Source organism: Malaclemys terrapin, chromosome 1, assembly GCF_027887155.1.
Source record: "Malaclemys terrapin pileata isolate rMalTer1 chromosome 1, rMalTer1.hap1, whole genome shotgun sequence".
Classification (NCBI taxonomy): Eukaryota; Metazoa; Chordata; order Testudines; family Emydidae; genus Malaclemys; species Malaclemys terrapin.
The window spans coordinates 159,098,735-159,116,640 of NC_071505.1; the positions used below are offsets into that span (position 1 = coordinate 159,098,735).

Consider the following 17,906-nt stretch of genomic DNA (forward strand, 5'->3'; position numbering starts at 1 on the left):
GAGGTTCCAGCTCAGGCTGCAGCCCGAGTTCTGGGACCCTCCCACCTCACAAAATACTAGATCCCAGGCTCCAGCCCAAGCCTGGACATCTGCCCTGCAATTAAACAGCCCTTTAGTCTGAGTCCAAGTCAGCTGGCATGGGTCAGCTGCGGGTTTTGAACTGTGGTATAGATGTACCCTGAGTGGGCAGGAAGAGCTCTAAGCAGCTCTTCTGTGCCTTCTCCACTTCATCTACTCAGCAGTACCCCTTTTGCTGCCTCCCATCTCCTCACATGTGGGTGGACAGAGCACTCGCTCTGGCTCACTGCTACCATTCCAGGTAGTGAATAATTTGTTGCTGTGAATCATAGAATATCAGGGTTGGAAGGGACCTCAGGAGGTCATCTAGTCCAATCCCCTGCTCAAAGCAGGACCAATCCCCAGACAGATTTTTGCCCCAGATCCCTAAATGGCCCCCTCAAGGATTGAACTCTCCACCCTGGGTTTAGCAGGCCAATCCTCAAACCCCCAGGTAACCCCAAAGGGAGCAGGATAGATGGTTCGTTCTCTTACTGAACTCAGAGAGGGGAGAGCTCAACAGAGTGGGTAGCCCTCTTTAAAGAACAACCAAGTGCAGTCACGGGGGGACATAGAAAGAAAGGAAAAATGAAAAGACACAACAAACTTCAAATTTGTTCAGTTTATCGGATGGCTGGCAAAATGATCTAAAAACAGCCATTTTTGTTTAGGGACCTGTCTGCGTGGGATGAGGGCGGTTTAGGAGACCAGGTGATGAGCATGAAAACCTATTGTCCCTGCAAGTGTGTTTGGAAAATGGGTTAATCTGTTTGTTTTAAAACAACACATAAACAGTGTTTACACTTCTAAAATACGGTCTGTTCTGTTTTTCTGCTTGAGAACAACATGAGGCTTTTTGAGCCCAGGGTTTCTTGTGCATGGCTTTGGTATTTTATTTGCCACAGGCAAGTTGTTTGAGAATTCCAAATAAATAGTTTACTTTATTGCTTTTGGGTTTTTTCTTTTTGATTGTCTGTTTGGACAAATCTTCTAAAATGCAGGAAATTGTATCTCAATATATGAAGAAAGAGACTTAGAATGGAAACTTGTGCAAACATAGCTACTGCTGTAGTAGGCATGACAAGTGTGACTACATAAATTAATAAACTTTTTATTCTGTTTTTTTCTTTATTTTATATTTTTAAATGGTGTGAAGAGAACTTGGAACAGGATAGCAGGGTACTTGGTAACTTTCCAGATTACTAGCATTGTTTGATAGGTTTGATTTGAAAAAGCTTCTGTAAACTGAAATATGAAAACTTGGAGATAGTTTCTGTTTGTGTATGTGTATATAAATGCCTGCTTATTTAGAAGCACAGCTGGAGTGCAGAGACTTTTTTTGACTGTAAATATACAGACTTTGTTTCCTTCAAATTTATAGAAAAACAGTCTCTTGGAGATAAAAATTTGCATTCCATGCTTTTGGCCAGAATGAATTTTAACATACAAGTTATATAGTCTCTAGAAAATAGCGTTTTATAATGGAAATGCTGACGGAGCCTTAACTCTAACAGGGAAGGGTACAGCTACTGTAAATAGGATGATGTATATTGCTACTGGATAGAAAGTTTGCTTTTTAAAGAGATGCAATCGACTCAAAATCTAGTCAGTTTTGAAAAATAAATTAAAGTAATTTCAGGGTACTACAGTTGCTTCTGTTAAACTAATCCCAGATGTTACTTAAGTATAACAATAGTATGGGGGAAAATGAGAAGTGGGATTAAGTTGAGTTTCTCCATTTGAAATATTAAAGTTAAACTAATATCTGTGTTAAAACTTCTTTTGTGACACTATATTTTATATACCACTGTTTCCTTCTTCTGGAAATGTATCATGTTCATCAGTAGGCTCTCTCTTAATCTAGGTTGTAGCATCCCTGGCCAAAATATACCGTGCCAAAATGTGTAGCTTAAGTTTACACTACTTTTATATTATTATGTAAAAATTACATATATAAAGTGAATCCAGTATCATGATTCTCTCTCCTGTTAAATCTCGTGAGATTTTCTCCCCCCACCCCCCCACCCCACCCCCAAAGTCCATTTGCCAATATTTAGGTAGGAGCAATTTTTTTTTAGCAGCCAAGGAAGATGTAAACCCCCAAAAGACAAGGTTTCAAATGAAAAGCATGATGACTCTGCAGCTCACTAAATAGTTCTAATGTAGTTGCTGAACCCAGGTTGCTGAATGTTCTGTCTTTGTTGGAGGACATTAGTCCTTTATACAACAAACTGAAATCCCTGCTCTCCTTTCTCTTACACATATTTTTTTGTTTATAGAACAACCATCTCAACCAGAAATTATACATCCAGCAAACTTCCTAGAAACGGGAAAGCTTAAAATGGTAAGAGCATTTTTCTTAATTTAAATTCATGTCCCTGGAAGTGAGCTTGGGGCTGTGCCATCAGCAAGATGGAATATTGTGTGTGTGTTTTCTGAGCTAGCAGTAGTGGGATATGGTGAGGTTGCTCAGGACCCAGTCTGAGATTATAGAACTTCTGAAACCATCTCTTAGACAACCAGTTTTCAGCTGAATCAGGAATAACAGCAACATGCTAGAATGTTACAACTAGTTCTCCCCATATCCAGAAGAATGAGTCAAGCTCTATTCGGCCCCCTACCCCCAAGAACTATCCAGGCATCATTTGTCATTTATCCTTTAAAAAAAATCAAAACGTTTTGGATTGTTTGTCCTTTCCTGAGACGTTAACTAATCACAACACCAAGAGTAACCACGTAAGCATAAATGAAGGAGTAATTCTATCAAAATGTCAGAGGACAAAATGTTTGATAATTCTTATGTGTTCTGCAGCTCGGGGAATGTATTGCAAGAGAGAGTTATCCAGATGGCAACATTACATGGTACAAAAATGGAAATATTTTGCAGCCCGTTGAAGGAGGTATGTTTCAGTAATGAACAATGAACTTGATCCTAGAACAACCTGCACATGTCAGTAACTTTACTCATATGAGTAATCCTGTTTAAATTAATAGGGTTATTCCATGACTAAAGCTATGCACATGGGGGAAGGTTTGCAGGATTGAGGCATAAAATTGTGGGGTTTAATATTGTATTATTATTGCCAAAAAGTTAGATGTATCTTTCTGAGTTAAGGATTTTTTTTAAAGTAACTAGAAAATTAATTAGAAAGTGCTTGGGTTTTTTTGTTTTCTTTTCTTTTTTCTTTTCTTTTCTTTTCTTTTCTTTTAGTTCTTACAGGATTTTAGGACAGCATTATTTGACCAGGAATCTTTGTTGGGGTGTTTTTTCTTTGTGGGCCAAAGTGTCAGGACGAGCGGGTGCAGTCTGTTGCAGTGAATTTTGTTTGTTGTATTGCTTGCTTTAAAATTCATGTCTTGTGCTTGGATGCTGAGCAATAGGTGCATAAAAATCATAATATACAAAATAAGAAAAAATCCAAAATTAGGTTGTATATACTAAGAATGATACTGAAACAATGCTGTCTTTTCAGTTGTTGTCATGACCTTACAAAAGGTTGTGGACCGATCAACTGGACTCTTCACCACAACATCTTCTCTCCAGTACATGCCAACAAAGAAAGATGCAAATGCACGGTTTGCCTGTAAAGTGACATATTATGGACCATCTGGACAGGAAGAAATATCCTCTGAACCAGTGGTCTTTGATGTTCAGTGTAAGTTGTTAAAAACTGGGTCACAGAACTATGTTCATAAATATGATCTTTCTGGGGCGGGGGAATCAGTCTCTTTCAGCAAAATTGCAGGGTCACAGACTTTCTTTGATAGCAAAACCCTTTACTAAAACTGTGAGGTAAATCAGAAGAATGAGGCTGTCTTTGATAATAGGATTAATACTTTTTCAAAGTTGATCTGCAGTGAAAAGATTTAAGTCAAGCATATACCATATCCATTTCAGGATTATGAGAGTCATTAGATTTCTGAATATTAAGATTACTATTTCAGGAGGAAAAGTGTAGCAGCTAACAGAATCTTATGATGAAATGGGAATTTCAAGTCCTCATAACAAACTATTACTAAATAAGCTGAATTGGAAGTTTTTGTTGTAGTTGACTAGAGTTCAAAAATATTGTGTGAGAATTAGATTGTCTTCGCATCTCTCTCTGCCCAGTGAAATATGCAGTAAATATGAATTAGCACACATCAAGATTGGTATACTAAGGTACCCAAATGTTTAGAGTACTTCTTGAGCACAAAAAGTCATGTATCTAAACAAACAGTGCAAGTTATCCCTCTGCTTAAAATGTCAATACAACAGCGCCCATGTAGTTAATGCTGAATTGAGTTTTACACTTCAAATGCATTTTTATCGCTTTTTTTATAAAGGAGAAGTTATGTAGCTAATAATATCCAACTCATCGAAGTACAAAATTTACTTGCATCTTACAGTACAATATAACCCTTATTAAGCAAAGAAAGCAGGCAATAGACCAGTGAGGAAGATGGTAGCAACTGTAAAGCACATGGCAGGCCATGTCAAGGAAGTGAGGAGAGAAGCTTCTGAATGAGCGTAAAAGGTACCAGGTCTTAGTAGAGAATTGAGGAGAAAAGAACACTGAAGAAAATATACAGACAGAAAGAACGGTCTTTTCTTGTATACCTTAAGTGAAAGCTCAAATCCTAAATAAAACTCTTCTGGTTTGGGAATGCTACTTCTGTCCAGACATCTATCTGTTTTATGTGGCATCAACTACATAAGTTTATGCGAAGTAATGCACTTGTATTGTTTTCATGAGTTACAATGACTGCCGCTGAGAGAAAGTGATCACTGAAACCAGTAAAAAAAATACAAAAAAAAAATTTACTAGAATTCTCCAGGTGCCGTATAATTTAATATATTGATGCTGTTCGCTGCTAATAGAAAAAAACTTACATTTTCCTTCAAATCCATCTTGTGAAGATGTTACAACAAAGAAAAGACAAAATGCAAAACAGATTAAGTTCAGTTGCTTGGCCTACCACAAATAAGGATTCCCATTTCCGACTGGGTAAGCTGGCATTTCTGGATCATATTAAGATAGTTCTAAATTTTCAAAATATACATAGCAACTTAAAACTCTGTACCAACTTTATGGCCCAAAAATTCAAGTTGCTAAAAGCTCTTAATGTTGCTGAAGCTCAGCATCTCCCAGGATCAAATTATTGTCCATGCCCTGAGGGCCCAGTCCTGGCCACAAGAGCTTCCACCGTGTGAAATCCAGAGCAGCAGCAATGCACACCTGCTCTCTGCAGCCATAAGAACAGCCATACTGGATCAGACAAATGGTCCATGTAGCCCAGTATCCTGTCTTCCAATGGTGATCAATGCCAGATGCTTCAGAGGGAATGAACAGAACAGGCAATTATTGAGTGATCCATCCCCTGTCATCCACTCCCAGCTTCTGGCAACCAGAGGCTAGGGACACACAGAGCATGGTGTTGCATCTCTGCCCATCCTGGCTAATAGCCATTGATGAACCTACTCTCCATGAACTTATCTTGTTCTTTTTTGAACCCCGTTATAGTCTTGGCCTTCACAACATCCCCTGGAAAAGAATTCCACAGGTTGACTGTGCATTGTGTGAAGTACTTCCTTGCTGCCCATTAATTTCATTGCGTGACCCCTAGTTCTTGTGTTATGAGGAGGAGTAAATAACACTTCATTATTCACTTTCTCCACACCAGTCAAGATTGTATAGGTCTCCATCATATCCCCTCTTAGTTGTCTCTTTTTTTAAGCTGAAAAGTCCCAGTCCTATTAATCTCTCCTCATATGGAAGCTGTTCCATACCCCTAATAATTTTTGTTGCCCTTTTCTGTACCGTTTCCAATTCCAATATATCTTTTTTGAGATGGGGTGACCAGATTTGCATGCAGTATTCAAGATGTGGGCATACCATGGATTTATATAGAGGCATTATGATATTTTCTGTCTTATTATCTATCCCTTCCCTAAATGATTCCTAACGTTCTGTTAGCAAAGGGACAGAGACATTGTCAGGGACAATGATCCATTATCCAGAGAAGAGGAAAGCCCCAGACTGAGGTAACCATCTATGGCTTACTTGGCTGCCTAGCTTCTATTCCCTTCTGGGGCAAAGTCTGTGGAGAGATTTAGAATGGGGACTCAATTCTTGTCTTCCATTCATGATGCGTCAATGCATTTTAATGGAGTTATTCTTGATTCTCACCTGAGTAAGAGATTCAGACCTCTGTTCCACTGACTGACTCCTCCAAAGCAGCCAGGGAAAATGACAAGGAAGAAGGCCATAGGGAATATCAGCCATTACTCTTAAAAGTCATTAAGAGATCCCATGTCTACAAGCACCCACTCCATACCTACACCTCTACCTCGATATAACGCTGTCTTCGGGAGCCAAAAAATCTTACCGCGTTATAGGTGAAACCACGTTGTATCGAACTTGCTTTGATCCACCAGAGTGTGCAGCCCCGCCTCCCCGGAGCACTGCTTTACCGCATTATATCTGAAGTCATGTTATATCGGGTCGCATTATATCGGGGTAGAGGTGTATCAAATTGAGTTTGCTTTAATCTTTGGTCTCTAAAGAGCAGGCACCTAATCTCATTCTCTCTCGCCCCATTCTCCTACAAGACATGGGAATTGTTGCACAGGCTCACTGGAGGATCCAGGATACAGTGAGGTCTGCTTAAAAGGAAGTCTGGTAGTGAGCTACTTTGCATGAATCTCCTGTCTTCTCAAATTGCTCCATAGCTACTGCCCGTTAAGCAGTTATGCTGTCCCCATTGCCGTGACCACTTATAGACCCCAGGCTAGCCTACTCACTGTGAATCTGGTTTGCACAGACCTCTTGAATTTATGTACCCCAGACTATTGCAATCATGGCCCAATGTGAAGAAAAGAGTGCTGTTCCCAATGGCAACATCGTCTGCACTGAAGAATTCACGGGTACTCTACACTGAAGATTAAAAGAGCGTGGCTAGCAAGCATATTCTATCCTGTTCTCTCAGCAGACAATTTAATTAAGATAACTTCTTTGTGCACCCATCTCTAGCTTCCTCTAGAGACATTTAGTATCGCTGCACTGCTAATTAACTAACAATGGGAATTGGGCATATCCTTGATTAGTGAAGAGGAGTACATGGCATGAAGCTCCCTCAGCCACAGAATGAAGCATTACTAGTTTCCTTCTGAAAATACCTTTAGTCATTTAACATAACTTCAGTCCCTTGTTCTTTTCAAATGCATCTCTAAACTGAGATCCTTATAATCTCATTTGAATAGGTGTCCAGAATTGCTTTGAACAGATTTCTCCACTGCTGTTAGGTGAAGTTGTTGGTGAGATACAAGTGTTTTTTTTTTTTTAAATGTGTCAGTAATCTTAATTAGTTTCTATTTTCTTTAGCTGAATTTAGTACAGGTTAAAAAAAAGACAAATTACAGCTCCAAGAAATGGAAATCTATTTATTTACCTAGTCATTTGCATTCAGATGCATCACCAAGCTCTATCATTCCTTAAATTTCTAAAAGACAACTAATCAGAAAATAACACAATACCAGCTGTTCAGTTTAAAGTCAGTGATGAATCCCACTCCCACAGCTGCGGGGGCCTCCTGAATAGTCAGCCAGTTGTTTTTTAACTGTACCCTGTTTATTTGGGGATAAAGCTTGACTGCTCTGTCCTTCCAACAACACATGGAAAAGACGTGCAAAAATCCACTCCTCTGCAGGCTTATCATTGGCCGCTAGTGCTGTAGCCTGCTGGATATCTACCAGTGCCCTAATTATTGCACCTGCTACATACCATGCAGCAATATGGGGTTCTAGTAGTCACTGCAGCAAGTTGGACTCGGTGATCTACTCTTTTCTTGATATCATCACTGGTGCAGCCTGGACAACTCGAGGCTCCAACTTTCTGGTCCTGGCTGGCCTTGCTCCCCCAGCAATGAGTCATGAAGGCAGGGTTATGCAGCCAGCCACTAGGACAGCTTACTTCACAATTTCATCTCAAAGCTGCACCAAGAATGCTGGCTGAAGTCAAGACGCCCCTTTTCCGAAGTAGTTGAGGGCCTCAGACAGTACATCAGAAATTACATTTCTAAGGAATCAGGGCAGCAGGCAGTGTGGGGCTATATTTTGGATTTCTTGGCAGATAGACAACTCAGATCTGTGTCAACTGATTTTTTTAGAGGAGCTCCTGCATACCCTTCAGAACAACTAGATGAAGTGAAAGATTCTTCTTTGTTACAACAGGATATGTTGTGATTATGGGCGGTTTAACTTATATCTTTACTGTTGGGGCTTCTTGATCTCGCCATGCCACCTCTGTAAACCTCAAGAACAAACAGCATACCATCTGGCTATGGACTGCCCTCTTTACCATCTTGATGGGGGATGGATATGCTCAACATTTCCACATGATGCCGTGATAGAGTGGTTACCTTATGTACCTGACATCATCTGATTCATTGTTCATGCTGCCAGAAGAAGAATCCCACTCCCAACTCAACTCCATAACAAAAATACACACAATTTTGTCAAAAAACCCACCACCAACAAAAAAACTCTTTCATTAAAATGAGATCCAAAATCTTTCAAAGCTCTGACCATATGGATAAGTTTTATGCAGAGCTCTGAAGTTCTTTACATTCAGTGTCTGGTGCGCTGCTGCTGTAGGGAGCAAGTTCCAGAAAACTATAGGAAGAGCGACTTAAATGAACTCCTGCAACAGAACAGCGGTAGAGATGTGCTAGCTCAGATGACTAAGTAGTTTAGGGCTTCATAGACATTGACTTGAATTCAGAAGTGGAGAGTCACAGAAAAGACTCACCAGTTGGACGTACAAACTTTCCTACACTGCCTCACCAGCATACATCAGACTTGTTATGGAAGAACTGTATCTCTAGGTTTGAAAGGGTGGTTCAGACTCCACGTCTGTTCACTCGTTGGCCTGTTCTAATGCTACCAAGAGAGTGTCACGGTTGGGGCGGAGGTGGTTTTGTGATAGAATTATCAGGATAGGTTACTGAATGGCCGTGTGAAGTGTTTGGCTATCAATATCCATTTCCAAACATTGCACCTGCATTTTGCAGGGTCAATGAGTGTTACTTGCATAAGGTAAGGAGGACAGGGAGAAGGGGATCCTGACCTAGTGAGAGGGATAATGTGTGGCCAGCAAGTTAGGGCCAACGATTCATAATTTAGAAGAGACCATAGGTGATCATCTAATCCATTGGTTCTCAATCTGCGGCCTGCTTGTGGCCCAATCATCACACAGCTGTGGCCCATGTTACATCCTCAGGGCCATACAGGTAACACATATATTGTATGGATGAAGCCCAGACAATACCAAGAGAGCTGCATATGCGGCCCACAATGGTGAATAGATTGAGAACCATTGATCTAGTCTGACTTCCTGTATAACATAGGACTTCCCTGAATTAATTCCTATTTGAACTAAAGCATACCTTGTGTAAAAATATAAACTCTCAGTCACTATAATTTTTAAATCAGGAATCTAGTACAACCCCCTTGTTAAGCTGGGTAACTACCCTCACTGTTACACTGATTTACTAAATCAGAGAAATAGATTTAGTTAAACTGGTGAAATCCCCTTGTGTGGACTTACTTTAACTTAGCAGTAATCTTTTTTTTTTTGTCTGCTGCCAACCTCACTAGTTAAATCAATACAAGGTACCCCTAAATCAAAACGGGACCTTGCAATGGATGCTCCCACTTATCTAAATCAATTTCTAAACTGGTTTAATTAATTCAGTACAATTTTTTCTTACAGACAGGGCCTCAGAGAAGTCTTTATCCCAGGCTCTCCCCTTCCTCCCTCCCTTTTTTTAACCCTGCATTTGAGTAAGAGAACAGCCCCACAAAAGACTTGAGATTTCCCCTCAGTGTGGTAGACTACGTCTAGTGCTGCAACCACATTATAGCGCTTCACCCTCATTTGTGTCAGAGCCCAAGAGCCTTGTACTTCCGGATCCATTCCGTTTTCCCCTTTCCTGAGTAAATAGCATTGTCAACTGTTTGTTCATATATATATATATATATATATATATATATATAAAAATTTTAAATTATAACCAACAATTGTACCATGTGATTTGTTGTTTAGAGCAAACCTAATCATTGTTGTCTACTAAAAAGTAGGTGCAACTTTCCCAGTGCTGAACAGAGATCCACCAGCATAGACCCTAATGGAGTCCTAATGAAGGCAGTGGAGGTCCGCCATCCCCTATCCTAATGCAAGAGCGTTGCATGATTAGAATACAATATATTATTTAAATGAATACAAGTTATCTATCCATTATTTTCTTTCATTAATCTGGCCCATTTTACTCCGCTTTTGAAAAGTATATTTAACATCCTTCATAGGAGGAGTAACCTATGTTAGAGAATACTCTTAAAGTAAAGATAAGATTTTTAAAAAATTACCACAGTACAATGTTATAGCTCAACCCTATTGAACATGGCAGAAATATTACATTTACAGCTTTTTTGAGTCTTAAGTTCACCAAATTCATCTTTCTGAAAGCTACTGCACTGATCAGCATATAGAGGAGCTTGGCTATAGTTGCTTAGCTAATATTTCTTTTTATTTAATACAAGATACTATTATCTAATTAGTGCAGGGGGCTGATAGCTTTAGTTACTTTTGTGGCTGCTGCAATCCCTTCAAACAGCAAGCTGCATATAATGCCATTAAAGTCTCTCATAATGAAATCATACTGTGAAATTGTTCCTACTGGTCTCTTTTACATGAAATAATTATGGTCACGCCTGCTTCAGTTATAGGCATTTTGCTAAGGAAAACTTGATTTTATACAGGGTTTCTATGTAGTTTATTCTAAGAGGATTAGTGCTAAGTATGGAAGAGTACCTATTAACTTCATTCCTTCTATTAAAAAAAATTATGCAATACCCTCACCTGCTTCTGGAGAAAATTGTGTATACTTTGGATATTAACTATGCATAAAAGGTAATCTTGGTACTTGACAAAAACTATTAACTTGTGTCCATTATTTTCACAGATCCTACAGCGAAGGTGACAATTAGAGTGCTGTCACAAAGAAATACAATCAAAGAAGGTGATAACATCACTCTAAAGTGCTCAGGAAATGGTAACCCCCCTCCACAGGAGTTTTTGTTTTATATTCCAGTAAGTATTACCTTAGCTATAATAGTCTGTACTATTTCTTCCTATTATTTGACACCAGAGGCACCCACACTGAACCAATCTAACTTTACCTTACCACGGTAAAACCCCCTCGTGTCCCTCCCCACTGCCCCTCTCCTAGTCAGCTCCCCCAGGCAGGCACTCACTGCAGCTCCCCGTACTTCTAGCAGGTCATGAGCTGCTGCTGAGTAAGTCCTGTGAGCAGAGCAGAGAGGACATGAGATGCTGGAAGTGGAGCAAGGGTGGGCATGCTCCCGTTGGGAGCCCAGATGCAGGAGCTGGGGACCCATGGCAGTGGCCAGGAGCAGCTGTGCAGGCCCACCTCACTGTCCATGCAGGTTTGGCCCCATGTCCTCTGCATTGTGATGGGGGAGGGGCATGCCGGAGCCAAACCTGAATCAGTACAAGGTGGCTAGCGCTGCTCCTCCTGGCCCATGCTATTGGGATGGCTCCTGCAGCGGTACCCAAATCAGTCCAGCCGGAGCTCAGGTTGCCCCTCCCCTCAACAAACGATGCCCTAGGCATGTGCATAGGTTGCCTATATCTTATTCAAGTCCTGCCAATGGTAGGCACCATGCATAAAATGCATATGGCTGTGGGTGCTGCTGTTCAACACTAGTTTATCTGTGGACTGAAGTTATAAAGGCTTATATAACAAAGTGAAAAGATGACCTTGGCAAGCTCAGCAAACTCGCTGAGAGGATACCAGTCTGGAGCCTGCAGAGAATCTCTCAAAATTTAGTGAAGATTTTTTTTACCCTCTTCACAGATTAGCAGACTTTTTACGTGAAATATATGATGCAGTGGTGTTCATAGAAATGCAATGGTGAAAAAGGACCAGAGGAAAACAGTTTAATTAACTCAAATACGAACAGAGTAATCCCACGAGAAAAATCAAATGTAGCAATTAAGGTGGCAAAATCCTATCTAAGATTTAGCTCTTTCTCTGCAAAGTATATTGAGTAATTAATTCCTGTAGTGACAGCCTTCAGAAGAACATTAGAATTCTATAGTGGAAAAACAGAGATAAATTGTATTAATAGAATTTTTTTTAAATGGGGAATAAGATTTATAAAGAACAATTTGAAAATTAACTACGTGTTAAAGGGATAAACATTCTTTTTGCATGAGTTTAAAGTAGTTTCAGGTATCACACCTGCCATTTCTTGTAGTTTCACAGTCACATCTTCCTGTATTTATTTTGTCTTTGCTCTGTTGCTGTGTGAAATTAGGGTTACCATACGTCCTCTTTTTCCCGGACATGTCCGGCTTTTCGGCAGTCAAACCCCCGTCCGGGGGGGATTGCCAAAAAGCGGAACATGTCCGGGAAAATGGCGGCTCTGTTTAAGAGCCCGGCTGCCTGAACGCTACCGGCTTCGGGCAGCCCCGTGCCTGGAGACCCTGCGCCGCCGGAGCCTGGGAGGGGAAGTGCCCAGCTGGGGGCGCAGGGTCTGGAGGCACGGGGCTGCCCGAAGCCGGTAGCGCTCGGGCAGCCTGGCTCTTAAATAGAGCCGCGGGGACTGGAGCCTCCAGCCGCCGGGGCTGTGTGTAACTGACACAGTGTCAGTTACACAGAGCCCCAGCCGCTGGAGGCTCTGTTTAAGAGCCGGGCTGCCCGAGCGCTACCGGCTTCGGGCAGCCCCGTGCCTGGAGACCCTGCGCCCCCAGCCGGGCACTTCCCCTCCCGGGCTCCGGCGGCGCAGGGTCTCCAGGCACGGGGCTGCCCGAAGCCGGTAGCTCTCGGGCAGCCCGGCTCTGTGTAACTGACACTGTGTCAGTTACACACAGCCCCGGCGGCTGGAGGCTCCAGTCCCCGCGTCTCTATTTAAGAGCCGGGCTGCCCGAGCGCTACCGGCTTTGGGCAGCCCCGTACCTCCAGACCCTGCGCCGCCGGAGCCCGGGAGGGGAAGTGCCCGGCTGGGGGCGCAGGGTCTGGAGGCACGGGGCTGCCCGAAGCCGGTAGCGCTTGGGCAGCCCAGCTCTTAAACAGAGCGGGGGCGGCTGGAGCCTCCAGCCCCCGGGGCTCTGTGTAACTGACCCAGTGTCAGTTACACAGAGCCCCAGCCGCTGGAGGCTCTGTTTAAGAACCGGGCTGCCCGAGAGCTACCGGCTTCGGGCAGCCCCCTTGCCTCCGGACCCTGCGCCCCCAGCCGGGCACTTCCCCTCCCGGGCTCCGGCGGCGCAGGGTCCGGAGGCACGGGGGCTGCCCAAAGCCGGTAGCGCTGGGGCAGCCCGGCTCTTAAACAGAGCCTAAGAGGAGCAGAGCCTCCAGCTGCGGGGGCTCTGCTCCTCTTCGGCTCTGTGTAACTTATACAGTGTAAGTTACGCAGAGCCGCCGGAGCCCTGGAGGGGAAGTGCCCGGCTGGGGGCACAGGGTCCGGAGGCATGGGGGCTGCCCAAAGCCCGAGCGCTACCGGCTTCACGGTTTGCTGGGCAGCCTCCAGACCCTGCGCCCCCGGCTGGGCGCTTCCCCTCCCGGGCCCCAGCTGTGCTGGGGAAGCGCCGGCTGGGGGCGCAGGGTCTGGGGGCTGCCCGGGAAACCGTGATGCTGGTAGCACTGGGGCAGCCCTTTCCCCCTGGCTGGGAGTGGGAGGGAGGAGGGGGCGGAGTTAGGGTGGGGAAGGGGCGGAGTTGGGGCGGGGCTAGGGGTGGGGAAATGGGCGGGGCCATGGCCCGTGGAGGGTCCTCTTTTTTTATTTATGAGATATGGTAACCCTAGTGAAATACCAACACAAACAAGGATTGACTGACAATACAAGGGAAACGGTGGAATAAATAATACTCAACCTGCTGTCAAATGCAGAAAATAAAAATTGAAAATAAAGTTAACATTTATATTATAGTATATGTTAGTTATACTAATCTTGCAATAATAGGTGAAATATTTTCAGACAGAAATGTGATTATCTGTAGTCTGACCTTTGTTTCCTCCTTTTTGTTTCTTGCACTCTTCCTGTTTTTTCTGCTCCCACTACACCATGAGAATCAATTTACCTTCAGGACAGGAAGACTGTGTGCTTCCAAGTAGCTCCAGACCACTAGTTACTTAGCTTAATAACCCTCAGTTACTTTGGACTCCTCTCCTTTTGCAGCTTGCATTGCTGCAGAACTGTAAGGGGAGGCAGTGTCTGAAGCCACTCGTCTACCTCAAGCTGCAGGTGAAGCTTAGTGAGAGCAGAACTGATGCCCCAATCAATCCCCTTTTAAGCCACGCTAAGCAGCAGTTGTAGCGGGCGGCTACGATGGGGAGGGGGGGAAGAGCCACCAGTGCACCAGAACTCCACCGGTTCTGTGATGAACATGGGTGAGCTAAGGGCCCCATTTGACATGGACTTCAGCCTCCTAACTACATTTACAGCATTCTCTCGCTTGAGGGGAGCTAAAATTAGTGCTGTTTGCTTAGGCTATCTGTTTTATGGATCTAACAATATTTGTGATACACTTCAGTAGTTGATGTTTCCTGGAACTTGTAGCACTTTGGATAAGATATTGTTCCCCCATCAGAGTTTCTCTTTGCAATGTTATGATTATTATACATTTTGTTCTGTCTGTATGGAATCTTCCCTTCCGATCTAGCTGTTAAACGTCTTAGATTTTGTATTTTTCTAACATTTCTGAAATTCGTCATTTAAGTTGAATGTTCAAAGTAAAACTTTTTTGTTAATGCGGGAGTGACTTTGCAACTGTACAATGCCTGCAGTCATGCAACAAAATTAAATCTGTGCTCTACACCCAGGTGGTTGGATTTCACTGGTACTGAATGTATATAGACGAAGCACTTCAGGCTGAAAGTTACTTCATAAAATATTATTCAAAACATGTGACTCTCTGTAACCCAGAAGTGTAATACTTCCATCCACAGGGAGAACCCGAAGGCATAAGAAGCTCAGATACTTACATAATGACAGATGTGAGACGAAATGCAACCGGAGAATACAAATGCTCTCTGACTGATGGAAGCATGGAGGACTCAACCACTATCACCGTTCATTGTAAGTCATTGTATCTTTCATTCCCAGAAACAATTCAAACATCTTACAAATTTTGGGCCAATCCCTCCTTGTTTTACTCATGTGATTAGTCCTATTGACTACCTTAAAACTGTATGCAGTGTAGTTGTAACCATGTCAGTCCCTGGATATTAAGGAGAAACAAGGTGGGTGAAGTAATAGCTTTTATTAGACTCTGTCACCTGTAGGAGAACTGAGCATGGAATAATTGCAAACAGTATTTGATCCTTTGTCTGTCTTTTTTCTAAGTGCATTTTTATTAACTTGATACCTTTTTAATACCACTGTAATTCAGTGGATTAAAACAGACCTTCATACTGTGCAAACTGTGCTGACACTCAGCAAACATATTTTTGACAAATTGCGATCAGTCATGACTTATGTATTTTAATAAAAAAAATTATTGTATGAAAGCACAGTCTCAGAATCTATTTAAATTTACAGAAGCATCATTTGGTCCATTATTATGTCAATCAAAACCATGATTCACAGGAATTTCCTTTCTGGATCATACTAGTCCAATATCCTATCTCAGACAAGGGCAAGTACCACTTACTTGAGAGGAATGTGCCAGGAACCTTGTTAGGTGGACAATAAAGGATTAACTATTTCCATAGTGGAAATTTCTCCTTAAAGCAGTCATTTAGTGTTTGGCTTTATTACGTAAAGCGTAGGAGAGTTTATATCCCTTAATGTAGCTCTGTGGATTTTCTCGTTATCCATAAAAAATGTGTAACCATTTTTTTGAATCCTGTAAACTCTTGACCTTAAATTCTACCGGCAAAGTAGGCATTTTTTAAAAGTATTTATTAATTTTAAATGTGTTGCTTTTCCATTTAATTTACTATCCACTTGTTCTTGTATTATGTGCAAGGATAAAGAGGAGCACCCAGTTTGCATTCTTTACAACCTTATTTTATATACCATTGCCATGCCACTCTTTTATTTGTCTCTTCTTTAAACTGTCACAAATATTTTCAATCTGTCTTCATGCTGAAGTATCCCTGTGCTCCTCCCTCCCCCCCCACACACACACTTTTCATCTCTTCTATTTCTGCTCCATCTTCTTTTAGATAAGGTAACTAGAATTGAACACAGTATTCCAGGAGATGGTATAATATCAATTTATATAATGGCATCACCACAATTTCATTATTGTTCTCCATCCTATTATTTACGTATCTTAATATGTTTTGCCTTTTTTTCTTTTTTACTGCTAATGTATAGTGGGCAGAGGTTTTCATTTAATTACCCACAGGGATGCCTAGCTCTTTTTCCTGAGAGATAACAGTTAATTTAGAACTGATTTATCTATGTGAGTAATTCAAACTGTTCTTCTAACGAATATTATACATTTAACAAAGACTTTCAGCATCTGCCATTATGTTGTCCATTCACTGAGCTTTGCAGGTCCCTCTGAAGCTCTAAAATATTAGTGTCGACTAACCTTTCTTGTCACCAGCAGATTTTGCCATGTCTCTATTCATACCCTTTTCCAGATTATTTAAACCGACATCAGTTCTGGTGTTAGTATAACCCATTGTCAACCTTTTACCGTGGTGAAAACTCCCCATTTGTTTTGTGACTTTTAGTGAGTTCCTCATCCATGACATTATTTCTCATTCTGTGACTACTTGTTTTCCTCAATAGTCTTTTCCAAAAGAGATTTTTTTTCCAAAGGCTTTTTAAAAAAATCCAAATCATTTTTATCTGCCAGTTCTTTTTATCCACTATTTTGTTTATAGGCTGAAAGAATTCTAATGGATGGGAGAAGTCATGCTGATTTTGGTTTATTACTATCATTAAATGTTCATCTTGGTGTTTTATAATCCTGTTGTTCAGATATTATTTCAACCAATTTTCTGGTACTTAGTAAGGCTTGCTTGTCTAACTCCCAGAATCACCTGAGCATCATCTTTAAAGCTAGGGGCAACATTTACTGCCTTTGAGTTTCAATATCATAACTGATTTTAATGAGTGCATATTGTTGTCAGCAGCCACTTCCTTCAGAATTCTTGAATGTATAGCATCAGGTCCTGTTGAATTGTTCCTCTTTAATCGGTGTGTTCCTGTATCTATTCTTTTGACCCCTCAATTCTTAACGTTGCCTCGCTTTTATGATTTAAAGATTATTGGCCTAAGATGGAAATCTCCACAACATATATTGTGGTGACAACTCATGAAGCTTCTCTTCCACAGCTTTCTCCTCTATAATTGCTTGCTTTACTCTGATAGTTCAGGAGAACTTCTGCTTCTACCAGTGCTTTCTGCTTCCGATATACTTATATAATTTCTTGTATGTTTTCATGTCTTTACCTATTTGATCTTCAAATTCTATCTTTGCCCTCCTGACTTCCATCTCACTTTTTAACCTACTGTAGTTTGCTTCTTTCTATAAGCTTATTTGGGGAGGTGTGGTGGGTTTTTTTGTTTTGTTTTGTTTTTAAAGAATACTTGTTTGGCTCAAATAAATTCTTCCTGTCCCTTTAACTACACTTTTTGCTTCTCCTATCATTGCAGGGGTGTGCATTCCTTTCAGTGATTCAATTATGGTATACTTAAGTAGTCTTACTGCTAAGGTTAAGGATTTATTTACTCACTTTTGACTTTATGATCTTAAGGAACAATTAATAGAAAATACTTTATTTCCATCCATGAATCTATATACAACAGGTTTTGGTTTTTTAAATAT

At 41.5% G+C, this 17,906-nt stretch overlaps 1 protein-coding gene across 3 annotated transcripts in view; it reads left to right on the forward strand.

Annotated features, from left to right (window-relative positions):
- ALCAM (activated leukocyte cell adhesion molecule) overlaps nucleotides 1–17,906 on the forward strand; it is a 161,526-nt gene that overhangs the window by 122,766 nt on the left and 20,854 nt on the right. For all 3 annotated transcript variants that reach the window (XM_054045307.1, XM_054045299.1, XM_054045316.1), the window contains exons 4-8: nucleotides 2,337–2,401; nucleotides 2,870–2,957; nucleotides 3,531–3,713; nucleotides 11,059–11,186; nucleotides 15,067–15,196. In XM_054045307.1, the coding sequence (XP_053901282.1) occupies nucleotides 2,337–2,401; nucleotides 2,870–2,957; nucleotides 3,531–3,713; nucleotides 11,059–11,186; nucleotides 15,067–15,196 (594 nt within the window). The remainder of the gene's footprint in view (nucleotides 1–2,336; nucleotides 2,402–2,869; nucleotides 2,958–3,530; nucleotides 3,714–11,058; nucleotides 11,187–15,066; nucleotides 15,197–17,906) is intronic.